The 26,350-nt window shown below is 34.2% G+C and overlaps 1 protein-coding gene across 3 annotated transcripts in view; it reads right to left on the bottom strand.

Moving 5' to 3' along the window:
• Nucleotides 1-26,350, bottom strand: part of GKAP1 (G kinase anchoring protein 1) — an 80,892-nt gene that overhangs the window by 40,764 nt on the left and 13,778 nt on the right. For all 3 annotated transcript variants that reach the window (XM_079927644.1, XM_079927646.1, XM_079927645.1), the window contains 3 exons: nucleotides 19,190-19,267; nucleotides 16,338-16,461; nucleotides 13,916-13,938 (listed from right to left, as the gene is read on the bottom strand). In XM_079927644.1, coding sequence (XP_079783770.1) covers nucleotides 13,916-13,938; nucleotides 16,338-16,461; nucleotides 19,190-19,267 — 225 coding nt within the window. The remainder of the gene's footprint in view (nucleotides 1-13,915; nucleotides 13,939-16,337; nucleotides 16,462-19,189; nucleotides 19,268-26,350) is intronic.

Below are 26,350 nucleotides of genomic sequence, written 5' to 3'. Positions count from 1 at the left end.
TACATCAAAAAAAGTTTCAAGAGATAAAGAAGGACAGGATATATTAATAAAAGGTTTAATACAGCAAGAAAATATAATTATAAACATTTACACACCTAACTACAGACCCTAAAAATATATTAAGCAAAAACTGACAGGTTTGAAGGGAGAAATAGACAGTTCTCCAATAACAGTTTGGGATTTCAATACACCACTCACAATAATGAACAGAACAACCAGACATAGGTAAGGAAATAGAGGACTTAACACAATAAACCAATTCGATCTGACAGATACATGCAGAACACTCTAACCAACAACAGTATACTCATTCTAAGTGCACACATATTTTCCAGGATAGCCCACATTAGGCCACAAATTAAGTCTCCACAGATTTTAAAAGACAGATATCATACAAAGTATTTTTTCTGACCACAGTCAGATGAAGTTAGAAATCAACAACACAGAGAAAAGTGGAAAGTTCACAAAATGTGGAAATTAAACAACACAATTTTATCCAACCAAAGGATCAAGGAAGAAATCATAAGGACAATCACATAGAGACACGTGAAAACCAAAACACAACATACCAAAACTTACGGGACACAGTGAAAATGGTGCTAGAGGAAAAATTTATAGCTATAAATGCTTACCTTAAAAAACAAGAAAGATCTCAAATCAAGAACTTAACTTTACAACTTAAGGAACTAGAAAAAGAACAAACTAAATTCAAACCTAGCAGAAGGGGGCTTCCCTGGTGGCACGGTGGTTGAGAATCTGCCTGCTAATGCAGGGGACACGGGTTCAAGCCCTGGTCTGGGAGGATCCCACATGCCACGGAGCAACTAGGCCCGTGAGCCACAACTGCTGAGCCTGCGCGTCTGGAGCCTGTGCTCCGCAACAAGAGAGGCCGTGATAGTGAGAGGCCCGCGCACCGCGATGAAGAGTGGCCCCCGCTTGCCGCAACTAGAGAAAGCCCTCGCACTGAAACGAAGACCCAACACAGACAAAAAATAAATTAATTTTTAAAAAATGGGCAGAAGGTATGAACAGACATTTCCCCAAATAAGATGTAAGAATAGCTGATGAGTAAATGAAAAGATGTTCAAAATCTCTAGTCATTACAGAATTGCAAGTTAAAGTGAGACAGCCACTCACATAGCCACTAGTGTGGCTATAATCAAAACAAGAGACAGGGCTTCCCTGGTGGCTCAGTGGTTGAGAGTCCACCTGCCGATGCAGGGGACACGGGTTCATGCCCTGGTCCGGGAAGATCCCACATGCCGCGGAGCTGCTAGGCCCATGAGCCACGGCCGCGAAGCCTGTGCTCCGCAGCGGGAGAGGCCACAACAGTTGAGAGGCCCGCGTACCTCAAAACAACAAAAACAAAAACAAAACAAACAACAAAAAAAAAACCAAGAGACAGTATCAAGTGTTGACAGGGATGTGGAAAAACTGGAAGAACCCTCATGTATATTGTTGGGAATGATAAATAGTACAGCCACTTTGGAAAACAGCTTGAAAAGACACTTAAATAAAAGTTAAACATAAATTACCATACAACCCAGCAATTTCACTCCTAAGTATCCACCTAAGAGAAATGAAAACACCTCCACACAAAGACATGTATCAAACGTTGATAGCAAATGTCCATCAACTGGGGAATAAATAACATGTATACAATGGAATGCTATTCAACAATAAAGTGAGGTGAATTACTGACACATCCTATAACACAGACAAACCTCAAAACCATTATGCTAAGTAAAAGCCAGATATGAAAGAATACATGTTGTATGAGTCCCTTCACATTAGATACCAGAATAGGCAAATCTATAGGGACACAAAGTAGATCAGCAGTTGCCAGGGGCTGAAGGTGGAGTAGAAATTGACTACAAATGGATATAAGGGAATTTTGAGGGATGATAGAAACGTTCTAAATTTAGACTATAGTTATGGTGGCACAGTTCTTTAATTTATTATAAATTATTGAGTTATATACTTAACGATGGGTGAATCTTATAGTATGTAAATTATAACTCAGTAAAGCTTTTTTTTTAAAAAAGGACACCCATGATTCCACTATTTTACTTAAAAACTAGACTATTACCCATACCATGTGCCCTCCAAAAGAGTAACAAATTTAGTGTTTATCATTTCCATCTTTTATTGTTGTCTTATAGATGTAACAGGAAACAATATATTTTCATTTTGCTTGTTTTACTTTTTATTATGAAATTTTTCACCCATATACTCTACACCTAGTTTTAACAATTGTTAAGATCTTCCTTAACAATTTATCCCACCCCCTTTTTTGCTTAGGTATTTTAAAGTATTGACATCACAACATTTCATCTTAAAATTCACATGTAGCTAGCTACAAAAAATAAATTTTCTAATTTAACCATAATGTCATCACACCTAACAAAAATACTCCTTAATACCTACTTCATATTTAAATTTATTCAATTGTATAAAAATGTCTACTATTGCTAATCTAATTTGGGTCTAGACATTACACTGGTCATTCTTAAATCTCCTTTAATCCAGAACCTCTCCTCTCCACAGTCCACCTTTTCTTCTCCATAATACTTTCTTGCTGAAGAGACCAGGCCAGTTGTCCTACAAAATGTCCATCTTCTAGATTTCCCTAATTGCTTCCATTAGATATCAGTTAACTTGTACATCTAATCCCTATAGTTCTTGTAAAATGGAAGTCAGATCTTCAGGCTTGATTTATGTACAGCTTAAACATTTTTGGCAAGAGTGTTTAGTTTTGCTTGATTTTACATTTTATAAAATTGGTATCACATAGTTCTAAGACATTTTCACTTAACATTCTCTTTTGGATTCATCCATTTTGTTGCCTAGAGCTACACATTAATTTTCACTACTGCATAAACCATCGTGTGATTATATTTAAAATTTATTCATTCTACTTTAGATTAGCATTTGGATCTTTTCATGGTGTTTTTTTTTTTTTTTTTTGTCTGGGCTATTACACACTCATAAGCATTCAAGTACAGTTCCCAGGACACATGGGAAAGTTTCTCTAGGGCATGTATACCTATATGAGAACTGGTAAGTCTTATCAGTGGTCAGCAAACTATGGCCCAAAAGGGGCCTGTTGCAGTTTTCTGTAAATAAAATTTTATTGGAACACATCCATGCTCATTTATGTATTGCCTATGGCTGCTTTGCCTATGAACGCTACAGTAGCAGAGTTCAGTTGTTGTGAAAAAGATTTGATATGCCCCAAAGCCTAAAAATTTGCTACCTGTCCCTTTACAGAAGTTTACTGACTCCAGGGTTATAATGTATATCCAACTTTCCAAGAACACCAAACTTATACAAAATATTTGTACTAATTTACACTTCCACCATTGTAAATGATCCATAACTCCCTTGATTTATAACCTCTGAATCTCGGTATTTCCAATCTTCATAATTTTTGCCTGTTAGTGGGGAAAAAAATGGTATCTCAGTGTGGTCTTAATGTGCATTTCTCCAACAGTAGCAAAGTTGGACATTTTTTTCATGTTTTTTGCTATTAATTTTTCCCTGTTCTGTAAAATGCCTGATGTCTCTTACCTATTTTAAAAAATTTTTATCCCATGAGACAGTAAGAAAACAAGACAACAATCTCTTTTTTAACCATGTGACAGTTGTTATATATCTGGACACTAATAGAGATCAGTTCCGTGTTTTGAAAATAGCTTCTCTCAATTTGTGCCTTGTCTTTTAAATTCTTTTTAGTATTTTTGTGGAAAATAAGTTACTTATTTTGAACAGCATCCAATTTAACAATCTTTCATTTTATAGTGTCTTTGTTAAGTTTTCCCCTACCCCCAGGCCAGAAACATATTCCCCTATATTTTATAGTTCTAAGGGTGGTATAATTTGTATTTCATATACAAGTATTTAATCTGTGTGGAACAGATTTTAATGTATGATGGAAGGTAGAAATCCAATTTGATTTTTCTAATGACTAACAACTGTTCCTTGCTCTTTCATATATAAGACATTATGATGTGATGAGCACATTGCAATATTAGCACAGGAATAAATGGACCCGTGTAATAGAATACAGGTATACCTCGTTTTATTGTGCTTTGCTTTATTGCGCTTCACAGATATTGCGTTTTTGACAAACTGAAAGTTTATAGCAATCCTCTATTGTCAGATGATGGTTAGCATTTTCTATCAGTAAATTATTTTTTAATTAATGTATGAACATTTTAAAAGACATAATGCTATTGCACACTTAACAGACTACAATATAGTGTAAACATAATTTATATGCACTGGGAAGCCAAAAATTCATGTGACTCATTTTACTGTAGCATTTGCTTTATTGTGGTGGTCTGGAACTGAACCAGCAGTATCTCCTAGGGTACTCCTGTAGTTTTCAGTGTACAGGTCTTTCACCTCCTTGGTTAAATTTATTCCTAGGTATTTTATTTTTCTGATACAATTGCAAATGGGATTGTTTTCTTAATTTTTCTGATAGCTCATTATTAGCGCATAGAAATGAAAGACATTTCTGTACCTTGGTTTTGTACCCTGCAAAGTTCATTTATTAGTTCTAACAGTTTTTTGGTGAAGTCTTTATGGTTTTCTATATTACAGTTGACCCTTGAACAATCCGAGTTTGAATCACATGGGTCCACTTATACGTGAATTTTTTTTCAATAGTAGATACTATAGTACTACATGATTTACTGTTGGCTGAATCTGTGAATGCGGAACTCCAAACACAAAGGAACCTCTAATATAGAGGAACTGTGTATACAGAGGGCCAACTATAAATATATAAATACATGGATTTTTGACTAAGTGGAGGATTGTCACCCCTGACCCCTGCATTGGTCAAGGGTCAACTGTAGTATCAGTCATCTGCAAACAATGACAGTTTTATGAATTCCTTTCCAATCTGGATGCCTTTTATTTCTTCTTCTTGACTAACTGCCCTGACTAGGACATCCAATACTATGTTGGACCAAACTGTTTATAACAGGTTACTTCTTCATAAGCAGTGTACTATTCATTATGCTGTATCCTCAGCAACACTTCAAATCATCAGACTCTGATTTTTGCCAACATGGAGGATAAATAATATTCTCACTGTGGTTTTAATTTGCATTTCCCTGATGACAAAAGAGGGTGAACATCTTTTTGTATGTTTTTAAGGACATGTAAATATCCTCTTTTGTGAGTACTTGTTTTTCCACCCATTCTTCAATTGAATTCTTCTTTGGAAAAAAATCTTTTCCTACCCTGGAGATCATCCTTTCACTTTTCTAATTTACTTTGATGAAAAGAAGTCCTTGATTTAAATCTAGTGGGTTTTGTGTCTTCCTTACCCTAAAATCATAAACATATTCTTCTTATATTTGTACCTAAAAGAACACTGCCTTTGACTTTTAGGTCTTTGATCCACTGTGGATGAATTTTTGTGTATGATGTGAAGTAATAATCCAATCTCTTTTTTCCATAAATATATTCAGCTGGCCCCCAAAACCCACTTATTCTAAAAAGTACATCCTTTTCCCAGTAATACTCCACATCATTCTGTTATAAATCAAGGGTACATACATGGTTGGTCTGTTTATGGGCCATTTTGTTCTAATGGTCTATTTGTCTATCACTGTGCCAAATCCTTTCAGTATTAATTATTAGTTTTATAAAAAAAAATCTTGGATATGTGATAGCTCAAGTCCTCCTTTCTTTTTCTTCCTCAAGAGCATTTTGGCTATTTTTGGTCCTTTGCACTTTCACATTAATTTTTAGAAGTGATTTCATTTTTATTTTAAAAACTAAATTGTGATTTCAATTGGGATTACACTGATTTTATAGATTAACTTGAGGAAAAGTGACCCCATTATAATAAGTCTGCCAATCCATGAATATGGTATGTGTCTCCATTTAAGTCTTTACTATCTTTCAATAAAGTTTTATAATTTTCCCAATATAGGTCTCACAGACCTTTCATTAGATTTATTTCTAATTATTATTATAATCTATTATTGTAAAAAGCATTTTGCTTTTTTAAAAAAGTTATTTATTTATTTATTTGCTGCACTGGGTCTTAGTTGCGGCACATGGGATCTTCATTGCCCCATGAAGGATCTTAGTTGCAGCATGCGGGATCTAGTTCCCTGACCAGGGGTTCACCCCGGGCCCCCTGCAGTGGGAGCGCAGAGTCTTAACCACTGGACCACCAGGGAAGTCTCACATTTTGCTTTTAAATTACACTTTCTGCTGTTACTGGCATAGAGGAATACAAATAATTATTGAAAATGTTTTTTCATTTAAAGTTTAGTGCAAGGAACTAAGACTAGCATCATAAAAAACCTTTTGTCAGCCTCCCTGCAAGGAATGCGAAAATAACTTTCTTTATTTCGCAAACTCCCACCTATACTTCCACAAGTGTAAAATGGTACAGCCACTTTGGAAAACTCTTTAGTAGTTTCTTACAGTTACATCTACCCCATGACACAGCAACTGCATTCTTAGGTTTTTACCTAAGAGAAATTGAACACATGTTCATAGAAGAACTTGTACACAAATGTTCATAGCAGCATTATTCACAATAACCAAAAAGTGGAAACAACCCAAATGTCCAACTGATGAATACAGAAATAAAATTAAATACAATGGAATGCTATTAACAATAAAAAGGAACTGTAGCATGTCCTGATACATGCTACAACATGGATGAACTTAAAAACCATCATGCTAAGTGTAAGAAGTTAAAAAAGACTACATATTTTATGATTCCATTCATATAAAATGTCCAGAATAGGCAAATATATAAAAACAGAACATAGATTAGTGGTTGCCTAGGCCAGGGGAGAGGGGAGGATAGGGCAAAAGGGGTATAGGTAATGGGCACGAGGTTTCTTTTGGGGATGATGGAAATAATCCAAAATTAGATTATGGTAATGGCTGTACAACTCTGTAAATATACTAAAATCCACTGAATAGTACACTTAAAATGGATAGCTTTTATAGTATCCATAAATTATACCTTGATAAAGCTGTTTTTTAAAATGTCATAGCAGCCTTATTCATAACTGTCAAAAAATGGAAACAAACCAAATGTTCATCAACAGGATGAATAAACAAACACATTGTGATACATTTACACCACAGAATATAATTTAACAATGACAAGGAAAAAGCTACTCCTACACAACAACAAGGATGAATCTTCAAACATTTTACTGAGGGTAAGAGCCAGACCAAAGAATAACATACTGTATGCTTTATTTTAAATAAAGAGGCAAGACTAATCTATGATGGTAGAAATCACAAAAGTGGTTGCCTGTGGGGGACAGGGGAGGGCATGAGAGAATGACTGCGATGGGGCAGAAGGGAATTTTTTGTAATGTAATGAAAATGTTCTTTATCTTGATAGAAATGTATGTCATATAACTTTATGTATGTGTCAAACCTCATCAAACTGCACACTTAAGACTGGTACATTCTATTGTGTGCAAATTATACTTCAATTAATAAACCTAGCTTCCCACTGAGTACCTGTTTCCTATCTGAAGAACACATCATTTATGGAGTAAACTGACAAGTATAAACTCACTGATTAACAATTATTTTCATATTTCTAAGGGCTCCACGCCAACTCTTAGAAGAATAGCCTCCCAGCTTTACAGTTAAAAAAAAACAAAGAAAAAAACCCCCCAAATAGTTTTAAGATACTTTAATATACAGTAACATGTAAACTTCAAAATGTTCCATCTGTATGTTATTCCTCTTTTGCCACACTTAAGTGCTTTGAATTTATTCCAAGAGGAAATCAAAATAATGGTGTTCTTTATATAAGCATAGTATTAAAGATGACAGTATATATATAGGATAAGTCTACTTTCTTCTCTCCCCTAGAACAGACCCTGATGAACTCAAGTCTTGAATTTGACTTGAAATAATTATTTGTTAAACCCTTACTATGCAATTAGTACTATGCTACATATCAGCTACTCTCACGGAACTCACAATTTACTACGAAAGACAAAAACCAACACACGATATAATAATAAACACAATAATTAAGCACTCTTCTATACACGTCAGGGATGGCAAATACCTGTAAAGCATGCAGCCACTTCTTCCTCTTTTATAAATGGCAAACATAATTAACTGATAGTGTGGCACTTTTTCTTGCTGAGCAAGGATGCAGTCTTAAAATTCTTCTTAATGCAGAACTCCATGAAGGCCCTAACAATGTGCTTGAACTGGCAGAGGAATTAAAACCTATATGCTTCTGTTACAGTGTGATAAAAATACACAGAAGAAGCAGACCAAAAAAGGCTAGAGAAAGTTTTAGAAAGAAAGCAGAACATTCACTCATCAACCAACATTCATTTACATTACCTATTATGTGAAAGGAGTTAGGACTACCAAAGAAATTAAAGCAGTAAGATATGGTCGCAGACTTCCAAAAGCTCAAATTCCAGTGAAGAAACAAAACAATGATAAAACAGGGTGTTGAGTGATATTAAGAATACACAGGATGTTTGGGCATCTAAATAAGACCATGATTAGTGAACCCTTCCAGGAAAAAGTGACTCTTTGGCTGAGTTCTGACACATAGTTAGCCAAATAAAAAAAGATGGAAAGGGTGTGACATCACCAACATGGTGACATAGGTTGTTCCTGATTTCACTCCCCCTCACAAGAACTAACAACTATCCACAGACAAGACACCACTGAGAAAGATGGAAGGGAAGAATACATGGGAGGCAAGGTAGTATGAAAAAATACAGCACGTTCAGAAGAACTCTAAATACTCTTGCATGGCTTGACACAGAGTCAATCTTGAAATATGAGAAGGACTTTAAAATGTAGTAAGAGAATGACAATAGCTGGGATACTACTGGTTTCATAAACTCTACCATTCAATTATTACTGTATGCATGTATTCCTGAAGTAATAAATTTAAATTTAATGAAGAACAAGCTCTAAAGAAATAACAGATCAAGCAAATAATCATTAACAGCTACTAAAAGCATCACGTGAAAGTCTGATGGGAAACTTTATATTGGCTCACAAACCTGAACCCACTAATCAATTTTTAAAATAAACTTTTAATTGCAGAATAGTCTTAGATTTACAGAAAAGTTTCACATAGTACAAAGTTTCCATATATCTCTCTCACCCAGTTTCCCCTGTTGATAACTTCTTAATTATGGTACATTTGTTACAACTAAGGAACCAACATTGGTATATTACTCTAATTAGACTCCACACTTTATCTGGATTTCCCTAGAAGCAGTTCTCCTCTAATGTCTTTTTTCTGTTCCAAGATCCCATCCAGGATATATTACATTTAGTTACCCTGTCTCCTTAGCCTTCTCTGATCCATGACATTTTCTCAGACTTTGTTTTAGATGACCTTGATATTTTCAAGTCATACTGGTATACTGGTCAGGTATTTTGTAGAACATCCCTTGATGTGGGTTTGTTTGATGTTTTTCTCATGATTAGACATGTGTTTTCAGAGGAATAGGCCATTCTCTTCACATCGTATCAAGGGTACATGCTATCAACATGATTTATCCCTAATAATATAACATTGATCACCTGGTGAAGGCTGTGTTTGCCAGGTTTCTCCAGTGTAGTTATTTTCCCTCCCTTTCTGTACTCTATCTTTGGAAACAAGTTACTAAATACAGGCCACACTTAAGGGGAGTGGAAGGACTTAAGCTCCCTCTCCTGGAGGGGGAATAAATCATATAAGTTACTGCAAATTTTCTGTATGGGAGATTTGTCTCTTGTCTCTCATTTATTCAAATAACTTATTTATATTAGTATCAACTCAGGGATTTTATTTTGTTTCTCATATTGTCCCAGCTCTGGCCATTGCAAAGTATTTCAGGTTGGTTCCTATGTCCCTCTGATATGCCCCAAGCCTATCCTTTTGTTTTTTGAGCACTTCCTTATTTTCTGGCACTACAAGATGCTCCAGGCTCATCTTACATATACCCTGTTGCAGCCCTAGAAGTAGAGCCATTTCTCCAAGAAATTGTGGTTCCTTTTATTGGAGAATGATAGAACCACTGATCAATTTTAACATAATAACCAGACATTCTATGCCCCCTGATGCTGAGATGACAGGAAGTGTGACACACCACCCAGGAAATACTTTTGCTCCCTTCTTCTCCAAAAAACAAACAACAACAAAAAACACCTGAACTTCACTCTATCAAGCCTCAAGAGCTAATTAATAGTTTATAGGAAATCCTATAAAGATGTAACCCTGAGGTCCCCCAGTAACTACGTGAACTGCCATGAGGTGAGGCCATAAATGGTAACTGAGACTTGGGAGAAAAATGAACTGTCCTAAGGCTATATAAAATCCATGGCTCCAGTAACTATGAGGCCAGTTCTTTCCCTATTCTTCCATGGTTTGGCTATATGAACCAAATAAGTGTCTCCTTTCTTGCTTATGCTCAACTGAGTTCAGCTTCTGTTACTTATAACCAAGAGAGCTAACAAATATAATAAACATGAATAAGGGAAGGCATGAGAAGAAAAATGGATTCAGGACATTGAGAGGGGTAGGATATAGGCTGAATTGCTTAGGTAAAGTCAGATTTTAGGTGAGATTTTTTAAAGCTCAGGAGAATTTATTTGTTTTTAGAATTTAATGATCTATTATTGCTATTCTGTGTTTTGGTAGTATTAACTACTGGGTTCATTTTTTAGCATGTAATAATTTCAGTCACACACTGACCATTTATCATAATTTTAGAAATCAACAGATCCCACATCTTACTTTTTAGCTAATATAATTAGGATCTAAAATGAATAAATTATTTATACAAGCTCATATATCCAAGGCAGACATGCTGAAAGCACAGTGCAATAAAAAAGAAATAGGCTGTGGAGCCACATAGGACTGGGTTTTTTCCCCGGTTCTTTCTCTCACCCAGTGCTTTTTCTTAATATAAAATTTTAATAGGTAGTACATAGACTAGATAGAAAATTCAACAGCTTATATTGTGAAAAGTAAGCCTTTCTCCTATCCCTGTCCAAGGAACCCCTTCTTCCCCACCCTTTGGCAACCACTGTTACAACTTCTTGCATTCTCTTCTAGAGGTAGTCTATTTAGGCTTATTGAAGACTTGACCTTTTAGACTGCAAGACATATGATGATCACTAAAATTTTTAAAGTTATTCAGTGGCATTAGAAGGACTGGAGTTGGGAAGGCCTGATAAAAGTGGGGCTAAAGAGAAAGGAGTAGCTACGTGATACTCTATCCAGAAGCACTGACATTTAAAAAGACAACAAGTTAAAATTAAAAACAAAAAAACTTTAAGGATCAAGTAATGTTCCTTAAAGGCATGATTAGTTGAGGTTTTTAAGAGCACCTATTCTATTATTCACTCTGCTTGTCTAGAATTCTCTTGGGATCTTCTTGACTATTGCAGCAAATAATGGGGAGGGTACTGATTTAACAGTGTAACATCTCCTGGACATCTAACAAAGACAATTTAATTGTTCCCACCTTCTACTCCTACAAATGTCATTTTTATTCCAATTGTTTTAGGGTGAGAGAGATTAAAAAGAACTGGAACTGAAAAGAAAACACTGAGATTAATAACATATAACCAAGATGAATGGAGAAAGAAAAGGGGGAATGATGAAATTAACCTGAGAACACGTTTAGCTAGCAGCTACAGAAATATACAGGCAGTTTAAGTACTCATCCTCATCAAGCAATAAAGTAAACATCTCTTCTTTTTTGAATTTTACCCAGTAAACTCCTGACTTAAAAGGGGATGGCTAAGATACCATGCATATTGCTCTCTACAGAGGTTAGGAATTTTACCCATGGGAAAAAATCTCTTGGCATAAGTGACATATTAAATATGGAAAGAATTAAGTCAATTATTGAGCATACAAGGTAACAAAACTTAGTACATTTTTAGGAGTAGAAAACATATCTCATTTTAGAGTTGAAATGAGAATTTTTTTCAGACTTATTTTTTTAACTCTCCAGAAAAAAGTTTTTCTAAATTCCTAGAACAATGGCATAACCATTGCACATTTAAATATCCAAGTCCCGAGAAAATAGGTAATAATTCTAACAGAAATACAACATAACTTTGGTATATTTTTAACAAGTGTCATAGGTAATGTGAATTACATATTCTTTTGACCAATTTCTTAAAACAGTTATGTAGGAAATAAATTATAATTAGAATGCATTTACAAATGTTTAAAATGTCTTAATCATCAGGATTACTCAAAGTGAGTTTTATTACACATCAAATTATTTAATAATAGAAAACAGCTCTAAAACTATAATGGGAGACAAAACATATGCTATGTCACATACCTATGCTTGTTTAAATACGACTTGGGTTAAATATATTAAATAGATGAGATCCTGTCAGTCTGCATTTTTTTCTTTCAAATCAGTGAAGAAGAAAAAGCAAGCATGAATAGTTTATAAAAATTATTTTTCCCTCCACTACCAGTTGCTGGTAGTATCAAGAACAGTGTGTACCATTTGTATCTGCTTTCTCATTTGCGTAAAACTATCTTCCAAATAAATCAATGGGTAAAAAAAAATTGAAATCAGTCCAAAAGTACATGTTTTCCACTTTCAAACATAATACTGTCTATATTTGCAGTCATTTAAATTTTAATCTAAAAACAGTGACAGTGGTTTGTAAATAACTTTAAAAGAATTTCTATCATCTAACAACAAATCAATTTTGTGCTTGTGTGCACAGTTGAGAACTATATTATTAATGTAGTCAAAGAGTTATTTAGATGTGGTTTTTTTAGAGGTGGATTTCATTTCCCTGACCTGTCAAGAAAACACCTAAAACAACAATAAAAAATGCTCAAAACCATGTATGCATTCTAAAGTGAAATCAAGGAACATCTGACCATTAAAAAAAATCAATTAATGGAATTACAAGAATAATATGTAACAGAAGAATAATAAAACTTTCAATTATTACCTAAAGAAGTCAAAAGAACTCTAACATTAGTACCTTCCTCAATATTAGAAGATATTTTATAGTAGTATCTTCCAATTCTAAAAGGTTTATAGAGGCTGTATTAGAGTCTTAAAAGAAAAAAAGTAACCAATAACACTAGGAAATTATGTGTAGGCTGCACTACCCTCTAATGGTGAATGGTAAGAGAAGTATATGATCAGGTTATCTTATCCACAGATATAAACTATAAAATCACAGCTTACCTCACAATTTCCATAATTCCAAAATATCTTGAGTCATGGTTTCAGGATGTTTTTTAGTAAAGATTGAAGTGTTACACCACTTTTCCCTAAAATTTTAAGCTTACATGTGGTAACCTTTGGACACACAACAATTAGGATGCTAAAGTCAAACGATATTATACTGCATGCAAATAGTATTTTTATTCTACTGTAACGTACTTTATATCCTTTTAATTGCCAGAGACAGGATTGAGTTCATTCATGACAAGCTAATGGGTTAAATAGCTATGTCTCAAAACAGACTTACTGCTAAACACTAAAGTATCATTCTTAAAACCATCAAGTGGGCTTCCCTGGTGGCACAGTGGTTAAGAATTCGCCTGCCAACGCAAGGAACACGGGTTCGAGCCCTGGTCTGGGAAGATCCCACATGCCGCGGAGCAACTAAGCCCGTGCGCCACAACTACTGAGCCTGCGCTCTAGAGCCCGCAAACCACAACTACTGAAGCCCGTGCGCCTACAGCCCGTGCTCTGCAACAAGATAAGCCACCACAGTGAGAAGCCCGCGCACTGCAACGAAGAGTAGCCTCCGCTCACCGCAACTAGAGAAAGCCCGCGCGCAGCAGCGAAGACCCAATGCAGCCAAAAATAAATAAATTAAAAAAAAAAAAAAACCATCAAGTGTTTTCTAGAATAAAGATGGTTATAATATTACTTACCTCAGTCTTTTTACTAATGTGATCTGTAAATGAAAAAAAAATGGTGAGACTTTACTGAAGGACATAAACATATAAAATATTTCAGTATGTAAAAAATATTTAAACAAAGTTATTGAAAAGAATTTCAAAATTATAATAAGAGTTACAGAAGACATTTGGGGGTTGTCTGGGACTCACATCAGGATTTACTTTTCTAGGGATACGATGTTAAAATTTACCATATAATTACTAATTTGCTCAGCTTAAAAGACTTCTATCCCAGTAAATGCCACCCATACCAAGGTGTATTATTAAATTTTAAACATTTGAATCCCATATACTTTAGATTTGTGGTTTCACATAATTTTGGGGGGGGAGAACTTGCAGGGAGGTAAGTATGTCTAAAATCAATCACAAGGTACTGTTACTGTAAAAACTGTACAGATCACTGCCTTTGTGGAATAAAAGGTAGAATAGTAATTTGTGTCCTTCAAAACTGTTACCTAGTTTTTTTTTAATTTTAAAAATACATATCATAGTGATTTGATAATACTGTGAAAAAAATCCTAAAAATTAATGTATGTTTATAAATGAATACAAAAAAGATGGCATAACTATATCCAAATTAAACACATCATTGACTTAGTAACAACAGTATTTCTGGGAAGTGATTACAAGGAAGACATAGGGAATCCACACAGATATAAGGTTGAACTAAAGTACAAATAGGTAGCAAGTGTTCTTAAATTGGAGATGATCAGGATATCTAATATTTAACAATGCTTCTCGTGCACAGCAGAAATTTTCCATTCTCAAGGACTAAAAATAATTTAATAGCATAGCTTCTTATGAGAAATCTATTTGAGAATCTAAAAGCTGGTCCAGTTCTCTAAAGCATCTGTTGATCAGAATAGAGTCCATAAACCCAGTAAATGTCAAAATCACGTGTTTCAGGTCAAACTACCAAATCCTGGTGGGTTATCCAGTCATTCTTCTAGCACGTTCTACTTAGTATACAATGTGATGCCCGAAACCCAGGGAAGTACTATGACTGTGTTAATCATGCTTTGAAATAGTTGTACAGCTTCCCTTTAACATTATCATACTAATGTTTTTCTCAATGCATCTAATAAATTTACATAGTACTTAAACATATGAAAAATAAAGAAGTTTTAAAAAGCATTCTTTTCATGTCTCTGCCTAGTTTTTAATGACATAATTCTTATATTAAAATCTTTCTTACTAAAGTTGGAAATTTAACATATATCTGTTCTTTTTAACCCCGAAACAAAGCAACTTAGAGAAGCAGACTATAGGGAAACGTTTCCTCATCCTTAAATGAAAATACGATCCTCTAAATTTATTCCTAACTTCACAGGTAGGCTTCTTTCTGAAAACAAAGTATTTTGGGGTTTTGGTTTTTTTTTAGATTATTGCTACGGTCTTATTAATCCTCATGGAACAAATGCCCAACGTATTAAGCTTAAATTCATGAGTCAAACTGACTTCTTGGTCAATGAAGAAACAGGTGTTCATTTGGTCAGCAACTATTCCTTTTCCTTTTTGAATATAGTTCCTTGCGCTATACAGTAGGACCTTGTTGTTTATCCGGTTAGCAACTATTCTGATTGGTATAAGCACAGCACTCTTCATTAAAATTTTCTGTGATGACAGTAATGTTCTATACCCGTGCTGTCTAACATTGAAGCTACTAGTTACATGTGGCTACTGAGCACCAAATGTGGCTAATGCAACTAAGGAATTTTAAATTTTAGTTCATTTTAATTAACTTATCTTTAAATTGCCACACAAACTACAAATAGTAGTTACCATATTATACAGCACAGACTTAGAGTTTTCACCATTTCCCAATTCAAAAATAATGTGCTTTGTGCTCTGTCTTCGAAAGTTCAGTGGATGGTATAATTTCCTTCTGTCTTCTTTGTTCAATAAAACCAATACAAATGATATTATAAAGAGATTTCTGGTAATAAGTCTCATTCTAAAAATTTACATTTTAATTTTCTAAGATATAGTTCCAGATAACTTGAAGAGGTTGACCAATAATGGATGAAATCTGAAAATACCATTCCTGGTCTAGTGTAAGCCAAATCAATTTATGTATAAGGACAATATGTTTCAAGATGACTCAAAAACTACAAATATCAATTTTTATTTTCAGTGAGTTTTAGAAAAGGAACAAATTCAGAATTACATAAAGACAAATTCTTATTGAAATTTTATGAGGTTTTAATGACTGATTTTAAATTACTTTAACCCCGAAATAGTTTATTTTCAAGCAGGTTTACATTTTTTACATTCTAAGTAACATATTAATAAAACAATCTTTACTTATTTTAAAAATTAGAGAGGTACTTAAAATGAAATTATACAAGGACTAAGAATAGCTTCTCTAGTGTAATAGATTTCATACGTATATTACCTTCAGATTGAAACTTTTTTAGTGATATTGGGAGAGGTTTGTCTTTTCCCTGATGAGTCTTTCTTTTGTCTTTTTTATTCATAACCCTTGACTGAGCTGATGCATTTTCAGCATTTTCATATTCCTAAAAAAAATTACCAACAATAATTAAGCTTGGTTTAACACTAGTAAAATCAACTAACCAATGGGCAATATGTTTCTTAAAGTTTTATTTTTTAAAGATAAGAGGCAAATAAGAAAATCAAAACATAGGCTAGCCAAACCGTATAAAAAGACACCTGTTTATTTATACATTCAATCTCTTCCCTCTTAAACACTAAAATAAAAATAAAAAGGTATTCCTTGGTCTGTAACTCCTAGTTGCCACCCTCTTCTTCATTTCAGGACCAAACTTAACACAATAATCTACAGTCAATTTCCTTTCTTAACCACACTGAAATCTGGATTCTGCTAGTCTCTGACACTAAAATTAAAGTCAACCTTCTCTTCAATGCCAAACCCAAAGACATTATGTTTTCAAGCATCTCTTGGTTTTCTCAATACACTTCTGACTATTCTTAAGTCTCCTTCACTGGTTTCTCTTTCCCCAACTATATTCTTAAAAATGCAGCCGCTGTTTACCATTATTCCATTCTTAACCCATTCTTCTCATGCTTTATACCTGTTGTTCCTCAAACTCAAAATTTAAAGTTCTACCTGATAACTTGTGTATGTACAGACAACTCAAACAGAATGTTCAATAAACATCTGCAAACTAAATATGTTCACCCTGCCTTCCCTGCTTGATCTTCTAGTAAGTACCTTGCTTAATGCCACCATCATCTACACAACTGTCTAGGTTAGAAACCTCAGTCATCCTTGCTTATTCTTCCTATACACTTCATATGCAAATTAGTCCCTAGGTCTTGTTGAGTTTATCTCCTAAAGATCTCTTAAATCTATTCTCATTTATTCATACCTTCTGTCACTTCCCCTATCTTCTCTAGCTTGACACTGCAACACTCTCTAATTTTAGCCCCTCCATTCATCTTCTACACTGTTATGGCATAAGTTTCTAAAATGAAAACCTGAAATCAATCTGAAAGTTAAAAATATTCAATAGCTCTCTGCCAACAAATGTATAAAACTCAACCTCCTTAGCCTGTACATGAGGTTCTTTATATTCTATTCTGGTAGCAGTATCTCCAGCAACTCTAGGTCCGTAAATTATAGTTTTTCAAAACGCTACTCTTTCATGTGTACATGTCTTATGTACTTGTTACTCCTTCCCTGAGAATGCCTACTTTCTCTTGCCTACTGCTGAACTTCTAATACATTGAGTAAGACTCCACTTTAAAAACGCTTTCCTAAGATATCCTGTCATTTGTGACAACATGGATAGACCTTGAGTACATTATGCTAAGCGAGATAAGTTAGACGGAGGAAGACAAGTACAGTATGATATCACTTATATGTGGAATCTTTAAAAAAAAAAAAAAAGTCAAACCTGTTAAAATAAAATGAGTAAAATGGTGGTTACCAGGGGATGGGGATGGGGATGGGGGTATGGTGTTTTAAGTATACAAACTTATAATGAGTAATAAATAAACCATAGAGATCCAATGTACAATATAATGAATATAGTCAATAATACTATACTACAATGCTGTAATATGATGAATATTGCTTCACTGGCAATCATATTACGATATATAAATGTATCAAAGTAACACACTGTACACCTTAAATTTACAAATGGTAACATTCAAATTTATCAAATAAAAAGAATCCTTTCCTAAAACCCACCCCCATCAAAAGCACAGAAAATTCTTCTATCTTCCTGAATTCCCACTGCACTGAAAACATAAAATCTCTCAATACACTACAATTATGGGTGTGTCTCCTTCCACTGAACTCAACAGCTTGGACCATGTCTTTATCTTTGTCTGTTTACACACGTAACAACAAGGATTACAGTTATTCTTGATAATTCTGGATAAAAGGAATAGGGACATGGAAAATGAAACTAACACATATAGTGTACCAAGTCCAGTCTAACAGCAATCTTCATCCTCTTCCCTTGAGCTATAAATAAATAGCAAACTCATCTACTGTAAATGTTAATTCCTCTCCTCCCTTCCTCTTGAGCGAAGAAGCTAGTGTACATAGTATAAAGGCCCTTAAGCATGACCAGAGGCCATTTATGATCAACCACTGAGTAATCACAAGTTGAATAAACTTTACAGACCAAAAAAAATTCCCAATATATATAAAGGACTAAAATGTTAAATAATATGGAGATGATATAAATGCTCGATTTAAACATAGAAAATGGAAACAAACACTACTTTTTGTGCAAATGTCCCTACAGTTACAAGCTGTAGAATGCATTTCAACACACAGCCCAATATCAAAGCTTAGTGATAAATGCTGAATTCACAAGGCCAAATTATCAGAAATGTCCTTCTATTTACTTCAGTTAATTAGCAGTGTATCTCTAGCAGAGGGTCTCTTAATGGATGCCCCTGTACTCACAGTTACTTAAATTTTTAAAATTTAACTATTTTCTAGGTTCATTTAAAATAAGTTAAAATAAATCATCTGCTATTAGCCTCATTTCCTCTCTCCCCTTCATCTTGGAGAAATTTCTTAACTGAACATTCCAAATCACCGGACAAAGCTTAGTGTTTGTGTTTCTGTTATCTCTAAGAACTTGAGGAGAAATCTCATGAAAACTTTATGTTAATTACTTTGTCACAAGGATAAATTTTTAGGACAAACTTTAAAGAACTTTTATACAAAATTCAGGAAGGGTGGTTCTAACTTTTGACCACTTAAACCTAAAACATCTAAATCCATAAATGTGTAAATACCTTTTTGTGTTCTTCATATTCTAATTTACTTAGCAACAATGCCTTCTCAAGATCTGCTTCAAACATTTCAGATGTCAGCTAAAAATAAAAAGAAAGTTTAACGATAAACAGATAATAGCATTATACAACACGACAATATATACAGGATAAGAAAACAAATACTTCAATAAACAGTCTGGGTTCTCCAAAGTTATCTACCCATGCCAAAGTAGAGAACTGTGTTTTATAGAAGATACCAAAGCAAAAACTTACTATTTTGATATTTTTACTTTCTCATTGTCAATTATCTGTTGTATAATACATAATCTTTTTACTGTAACAAAACAAAATCTCACAAAGGAATTGACACTGTAATAGATGTTAAAGATGGTATCTAGTTTTGGACACAGAAAATATAACAGTGATTATTACTCAAAAATATAAGAATATTGAGAACTCAGTAAGCATTATAAAACATACCATTTACTTAATACAGACTAATTCACAGGTATAGAACCTTTAAATAAGGGACCAATTGTCCTGGTATATGCCTGATGTTACAGAAAAATTGTAGTGCATCTTTTTACTGCTATCTTTTTATTCCTTTTGTATGACTTCCCTACCTTTAAACTCCTCTAACACTATAATAAAATGATTCTTTGTGATCTGTATCTTTTGGTTCCTCTTTCTCACCACTCAATCTCACCTTAACTTCTCATAATCTAGCTTCTGCCACCCTCCAATCAAATTACTCTCTAAGAATTACTTTTCCTAATTGCCAAACAGAATTGGTACAGTGGTTGGATGGGGCTTTGGGTTGTCTACCTTGGGGGATAAGGTATATCTGCAGCTGAATAGGATAGCTGCCACATGTAAACATCCTGGATTTGTTTACATGTATGTGTTGACCTATGCATACTGTATAATAAAAGCATAAATTTAGTAGGCATCGCTTGTTTTTGTCTGTCCATAATCCCTTCCTTTATTTCTTTGAATAACTACAATTCAATCCAGTGTCCTAGGATTCTAGCAAGACAGCCAATCACCTAATTTTATATACCACCCACTACCACACCCACACAAATATGTATATGGTATCACCAACAACAGGATGGGAGCAAAGGACCTAACTCTTTTTTGTTCTCCTAGGAACTAAAATTTGAGAACACAAAGTAAGTGGGGTTCAATCAGCTGATGATAGCCTCTAAAAGTGAGTGTACTAGTTCATGCCTCTGAGCACCCCAGAATTCCTTTATTTCCATCTTTCCCAAGGTCTCATTGTTTAGTTTTTAATTCAAATCTGTGAATCACTCAGTATCCTTTTGTCAAATTATTTTTTGCCAAAGTTATTCAGAATTGTTTCTGTTGTTTAACAATTTAAAAAAAAAAACTAAACTAAAACAGAAACCGATTCCAAAAAGAAGTCATCTGTTTCAAAAGGACACCTTAAAAAGTAGAAAAATGTTAACACTGGACACCATGAACTAATAAATCTTTTACTTCTAGTCAAAGCATTTCATCCAATCCTATACTAAGACAACAAAAAGAGGGGGGAAAAATAGGTTCATCACAGAAAAAAATTAATCTAACTCAGAGAAAAATAGTTAGAATTAAAATGGTAAATAAGGGCATATAGCACTCGAAATTCTGGTTAAGCCCCAAGTAAACTGTACATACTTTTTCTATGGAGTAACTGAAAAGAACTGAAGAATTAATTCAATCCAAATTAGTAACAATCAGGAAAAAGTAATCTTTTTTAAAAGGTTAACCTTTTAAATACTTTATTATATAAATGTATATTAAAAAACAATATACAGTTAAAAGGTAAAAAGGAAGTGGATTCATGTTAGTGTTACACAAAAAAGGAAGTTTACATCAATTTCTCCACCAAAACTCAAAGCAATCTGAGTACAAAATACTTCAATATAATTAGAGCATAGCAGTCATTCCAACATAGAAAAAGTGACAAAACTACTTAAGTTTATTCTGAGAAAAGTTGGTTAAATTTACCACTAAGCTTTTAATCCATATTAATGACATTTAACATTTACAGAAAACACATTTAAGATTATTTCCAATATGTCACATATTCTGACTGATATTCCAAAAATAAATTAGTGGGCAGAAGAGGAGACAAAGTTGGGAGTCTTGCAAGATGCGATTATTTTTTTTTTCAAACTATCTCAAGTAACTTAGATATTAAGACAGCTGATTCTAAGAAAATGATAAAAACTGAATGAAATGGACCTTTTAAAAGTTAAAAATACGCCTCTCCCAAGCATTTGATTCTAAATACAGCAGTTTAAAGCTTACATTTACCTTTTAATTATTAACAAAAACTAATATACAAGGAAATACAATTAGGCAAAAATGATTTAAATTTCAGTTTAACTCTTTGAAAACTAGGAAAAACTTCCCAAATGTCACCATATGACCGTTTAGCCTATAAGGATTCACAGAGAACCCTCTATGTACTTTGCCTCTAGTCCTTTAAAGTAGCAGCAAAAATTTGGCTTTTGCCCTCAAAGAATTTCTACTCCAGTTGGGAATAAAAAACTAACACACATGACATACAGAAAATAGAGTAAGATATTAAAAGTGCTACAAAAGTTGACAGAAAATACGTAAACAAGAAATAGAATTCAAAGAAGCATACAGAAAAGAAACTAAGTTGGTCCTTAAAGGAGAGATATAATTTGGATAGGTAGCAAAATGAATGGAAGAATTTTAGGAGGAAAGAGTCACGTGAACAAAAAGTGTGATATTAAGAATATATATATTATGGGATACATGATAAAAGATAAATTCTATGCAATACAAGAGAGATGTGGAAAAAACCCAGGATTTGGAAGATCACACAGGTGGATACTTTAAATTTCTATTCCACCCATTCTAGCTGTGATCTGGGGCAAGTTATGTAACTTCTGTGAATCTCAGTTTCTTCATAAATAAAAAGGAAATAGAAATATCAACCTTGCAGTGTAGTTTTGAAAATTTTAAGCTATAATATATGTCAAGTACCTAGCACAGTGCCTACCTGGCACAAGAGTTACACACAATAAATTAGAATTCCCCTTCTCTATGCTGGAGAATAGTAGAAAATAAGATTGCTTAGGTAGGGTAAAATTAGGTTCCAGACACTCCCTAAAAATTATGGATTCAGGATAGATGAAAGAGGAAAACTGATAAGAGTAATTTTAAAGAAATAAACTGTCATATTAGAAGAATGAGAACTTAGAATCAATGGGTCTGGCTAAACCACTGTAGCCTCAGCATACAGGAACCTGGACCTGAACATAGCAATGCAGGAAACAAAGAAGGCTATTTCTCACCAAAGAATGACCAAGTTTCAGAACACTGATTAAATATGAAGAATGAATCAAAGATAGGATTTTTTACTCCAGATAACAGGGAGAAAGGTAACACAAGACTACAATACCAGGAAAGAGAAAGAAAACATGATTCCAAATTCCCTAAACATGCCTTAATTAGAGAATTAGTTAATCATAAGACTACTGTCAATGTAATTAATCAGTACATGTAGAGGTAGAACTGGGAAGGAAAAAAAAAAGAGTCTGTGCCTGAAAGACAGGCACTGGACATGAAAATGCAATATAACCATGATTTTTAAAAAGTATCTTATATGTTAAGTTTGCAAATTGAGAATTCCTCATCATTTTCTTTGTACTTATGGGACGAGGAGGAAAGGAAGAAAAAGAGGAAATAGTAGGCACTAAAATGCCTACAGGATTGGAGAAGATACTTACATGTGCCCAAGATGGAGTACTTCAGATCCCCTTCCTCCTGGCTTCCTTCATTGCCTCCTATCCCCATCTAGTAGTAAAACATTTTTTTTCTATTTAAATAAATAAACCTATAGCTCAAGGGTTTATGATCAGTTAAAGAGTATGAAGAACCAACGAAAAATGAGAAGGACAGTAAATATTTTGTAACTAGATTTTTAAAAATTTGTAAATTAAAGTACCATAAAAATTTTACCCACTTTAAATCCAAGCAAAACAAATCCCAAATGAAGAATTAATCTTCATTTCTCAGGGGAACAGGGTTATTGTAAAACAACACACAGCAACATTCTGAGGACATCTAACACTTGCAGCCAAGTGCTTAGCCACAGTAGCAGTAGCGCCTTCTGGTCCTCTAACTCAGTGATTTTCAAAGTGTGGAACATATACCTTCACTAATTTGGAAAGCAGAATCATTTCCCAGAAAATCTTCCAGTAGTCTTATTGAACATTATGATTTTTTTTTTTTTTTTTTTTTTTTTGCGGTACGCAGGCCTCTCACTGTTGTGGCCTCTCCCATTGCGGAGCACAGGCTCCGGACACGCAAGCTCAGCGGCCATGGCTCACGGGCCCAGCCGCTCTGCGGCATGTGGGATCTTCCCGGACCGGGGCACGAACCCATGTCCCCTGCATCAGCAGGCGGACTCTCAACCACTGCGCCACCAGGGAAGCCTGAACATTATGATTTTAAAGGTTGTAAATATTCTACAAAAACTGTATCTACGTGTTCATACTAATGATCAGGTTTTGTTCATCTCAATTAATGCATCTTCGTATCTTTTGAGTGCTGTTTACATTTTTTAAGTTGTATGCTTTAATTATATCTCAAAGTAATAAAAATGGTTCAATGATTCACTGAAGGATTAAAAGTAGTAATGAAAATAGTAAATAATGCAACTTATAAAAACACATAAATTTTAAAATGAAGAAGACTCTAATACAGTGAATACAGAATATAAATCTGCATGTGTCAGCACAAGAGTGATTGTCACATAAGCAAATGAAAAGGAAAATTATAAATAGAAAATTAACATAGTGAATATTTGAAATTTCAATTTATTGAGTCATCAATCTATTTGTTCCTAGCTTCCTGCTATGAAACATGGTCAGACCAGTGGCCTAAAGACATTATAGTTTTTGTTTCACTTCCAAGGCACAATGACCTGTATGAGTCTTTCCAGAACAGAACAAGTACCAAGTAATGCTTTCCAGAACAAAAGTGATGAATTTTGTTGCTAAAGAAAAAGCCAAAAAAACAAAGAGCACTGCTTATAGTAAAACCAGGTGCAAGTCAAACTATCAACAATAGACTTATTATACCAGCCACAAGGTTAATGAGAAATATCACACTCACAAACAAAAAACAGAACAAACTATTGGCAAAATGCCTTTATCAGATAGATGTACTAGAGGCTACAGTGTGAAAAAACAATTAACTATGCACATGCTAGCAGATATTCAACTTCAGAGTTGGACAAAACCAGTGATATGTGGAGTCTGAATCAATACAACAGGAGTAAGAAATACACAATAAAATTTGATCTATTTATCACTGAATATCCACGAGAAGAGACTTTTCTATTCATTCATTATGTTTGAGCCATGATGTAAAATTTTAAAAAGGTAATACTGGAATCAGTATTATCAATGCACTACCACAAATATAAGAGGTTATACCTGAACAACATCTACACTGAGATTTATTCCCAGGCAACAAGTAATGGTGAACAATATGTCTCTTGATCTTGATTCAATATTTTAAAAAAATGTTAAAAATTCTGAAAACAATCAAAGTCATGGCCTATTCTACTTTTTTTAAACACCTTTACTGAGATATAATTCACATATTTTATGTATCACATAAAATCTACCCACTATACCTCCTTTGATGTATACATCTCTGCAAAGAAATTCTGTATTCTGCTCATCTCCCTTTCAATTTCTCTTACCCAATTTTTCATCTTAGTCTATTATTTCACCTTTTTATATAACATTACCAACACCTTGACTTTTACAAAATGTTCTAGCTCCTTAGTTTTTATTAAATCAAAAAATAGGTGCTGTCTAAAATCAATTTCTCTGTTCCCCGTAGCAAATCTTTTTCAAAGTACACTTTCACTTTGGACATTAAGTACAATGTTCTTCTCCTTTTATGTGGCAGAAACTTTTCTTCAGCTGGCATGAGATCAACTAAGATCCAGTGTTTGCTTCTAAGTAAGTGGAGTGGATGTTTCTTTACTGTCTATCTTGTTGCTGTTTAATGCCAGCTCTCAGATTTTATGCTGAGGCTTAGCCAATGTAAATTTACATTATCACTTTGATAATTTAGGAGTAGTAAACTCTGTCTTAGCATTTCTCTTTTGTGTTTACAATAAGCAGCCACATAACAGACAGGATTTCTATATCCAGCTTTTTGACTGGCTCAGCCCTCAACACATGGAGTTTCTCATAGTGTTGTTTCCCTGTGTGAGGGAGAACACCCACCACAACTGTATACCTTCTGCCTAGTACAGTCACTGTCTGGTCCCTACTTTTAAAATCTATTATTCCACACAGTAAAATAGATTCCAGATGGTATACTGTCCATCAGTCCCAAAGCTTGCCCTTATCTCTTCTTCACTTGTCACTGTAATTATCCCAAGAGCTACTTTACTTCTCATGACCTTGATTATTTTCCTACAAGTGAGACTTCCAAATAAGGTACCAGGTTTTCCTAAGTGACCCATCAATAGTATATCCAGCAGAAATTCCTCTAAGTTCCTCAGCCTTGGATGATATTTTTATATAGGGTTGGGGCCAAGTTGACTATTTCCTTCTCATAATTACCTGGTCATTTTGGCAGCAATCAATGGCAGCAGGAAGAAGGGCAATCAAATATCTGTGCTTAAGTTCCCCTATTACGTGGCATTTATTTTGGTGCAAAATTGAGTAGTTTTCCTTTATTAATTTTCCAGTGCCTCTTGGGCCACTGGGAGAAATTCTCTCTGGTGAAGACACTAGCAAATTCTATTACTGTCTAAACAAGTAGATCATTACGTTAATAATACTTGTAAACCAGAAAAAAAATTGTTATAATGAATGCTGTAGAAGGAAAAAAGAATCAAATAACCCCTCTAGAATAATACAAGATGATTTATCCAGTTAACCAATGCTCGGAAATATCATTTTTGCACAGCCCTAGTGTAATAACTGATGCTCGTAAAGATGAGCCCGAGGCACTACAAAATTCTATAGAAAATGTTATAATTAACATAGTTTATGTTAAGAGCAGAGTTTAGTATAGTCTACTTATTTATTGGCTGCGTTGGGTCTCTGTTGCTGCACACAGACTTTCTCTAGTTGTGGCGAGCAGGGGCTACTCTTCATTGCAGTGTGCGGG

The sequence above is a fragment of the Stenella coeruleoalba genome, assembly GCF_951394435.1.
Source record: "Stenella coeruleoalba genome assembly, chromosome: 7".
NCBI classification, from domain to species: domain Eukaryota; kingdom Metazoa; phylum Chordata; class Mammalia; order Artiodactyla; family Delphinidae; genus Stenella; species Stenella coeruleoalba.
This window is presented reverse-complemented; position numbering and strand designations above follow the sequence as displayed.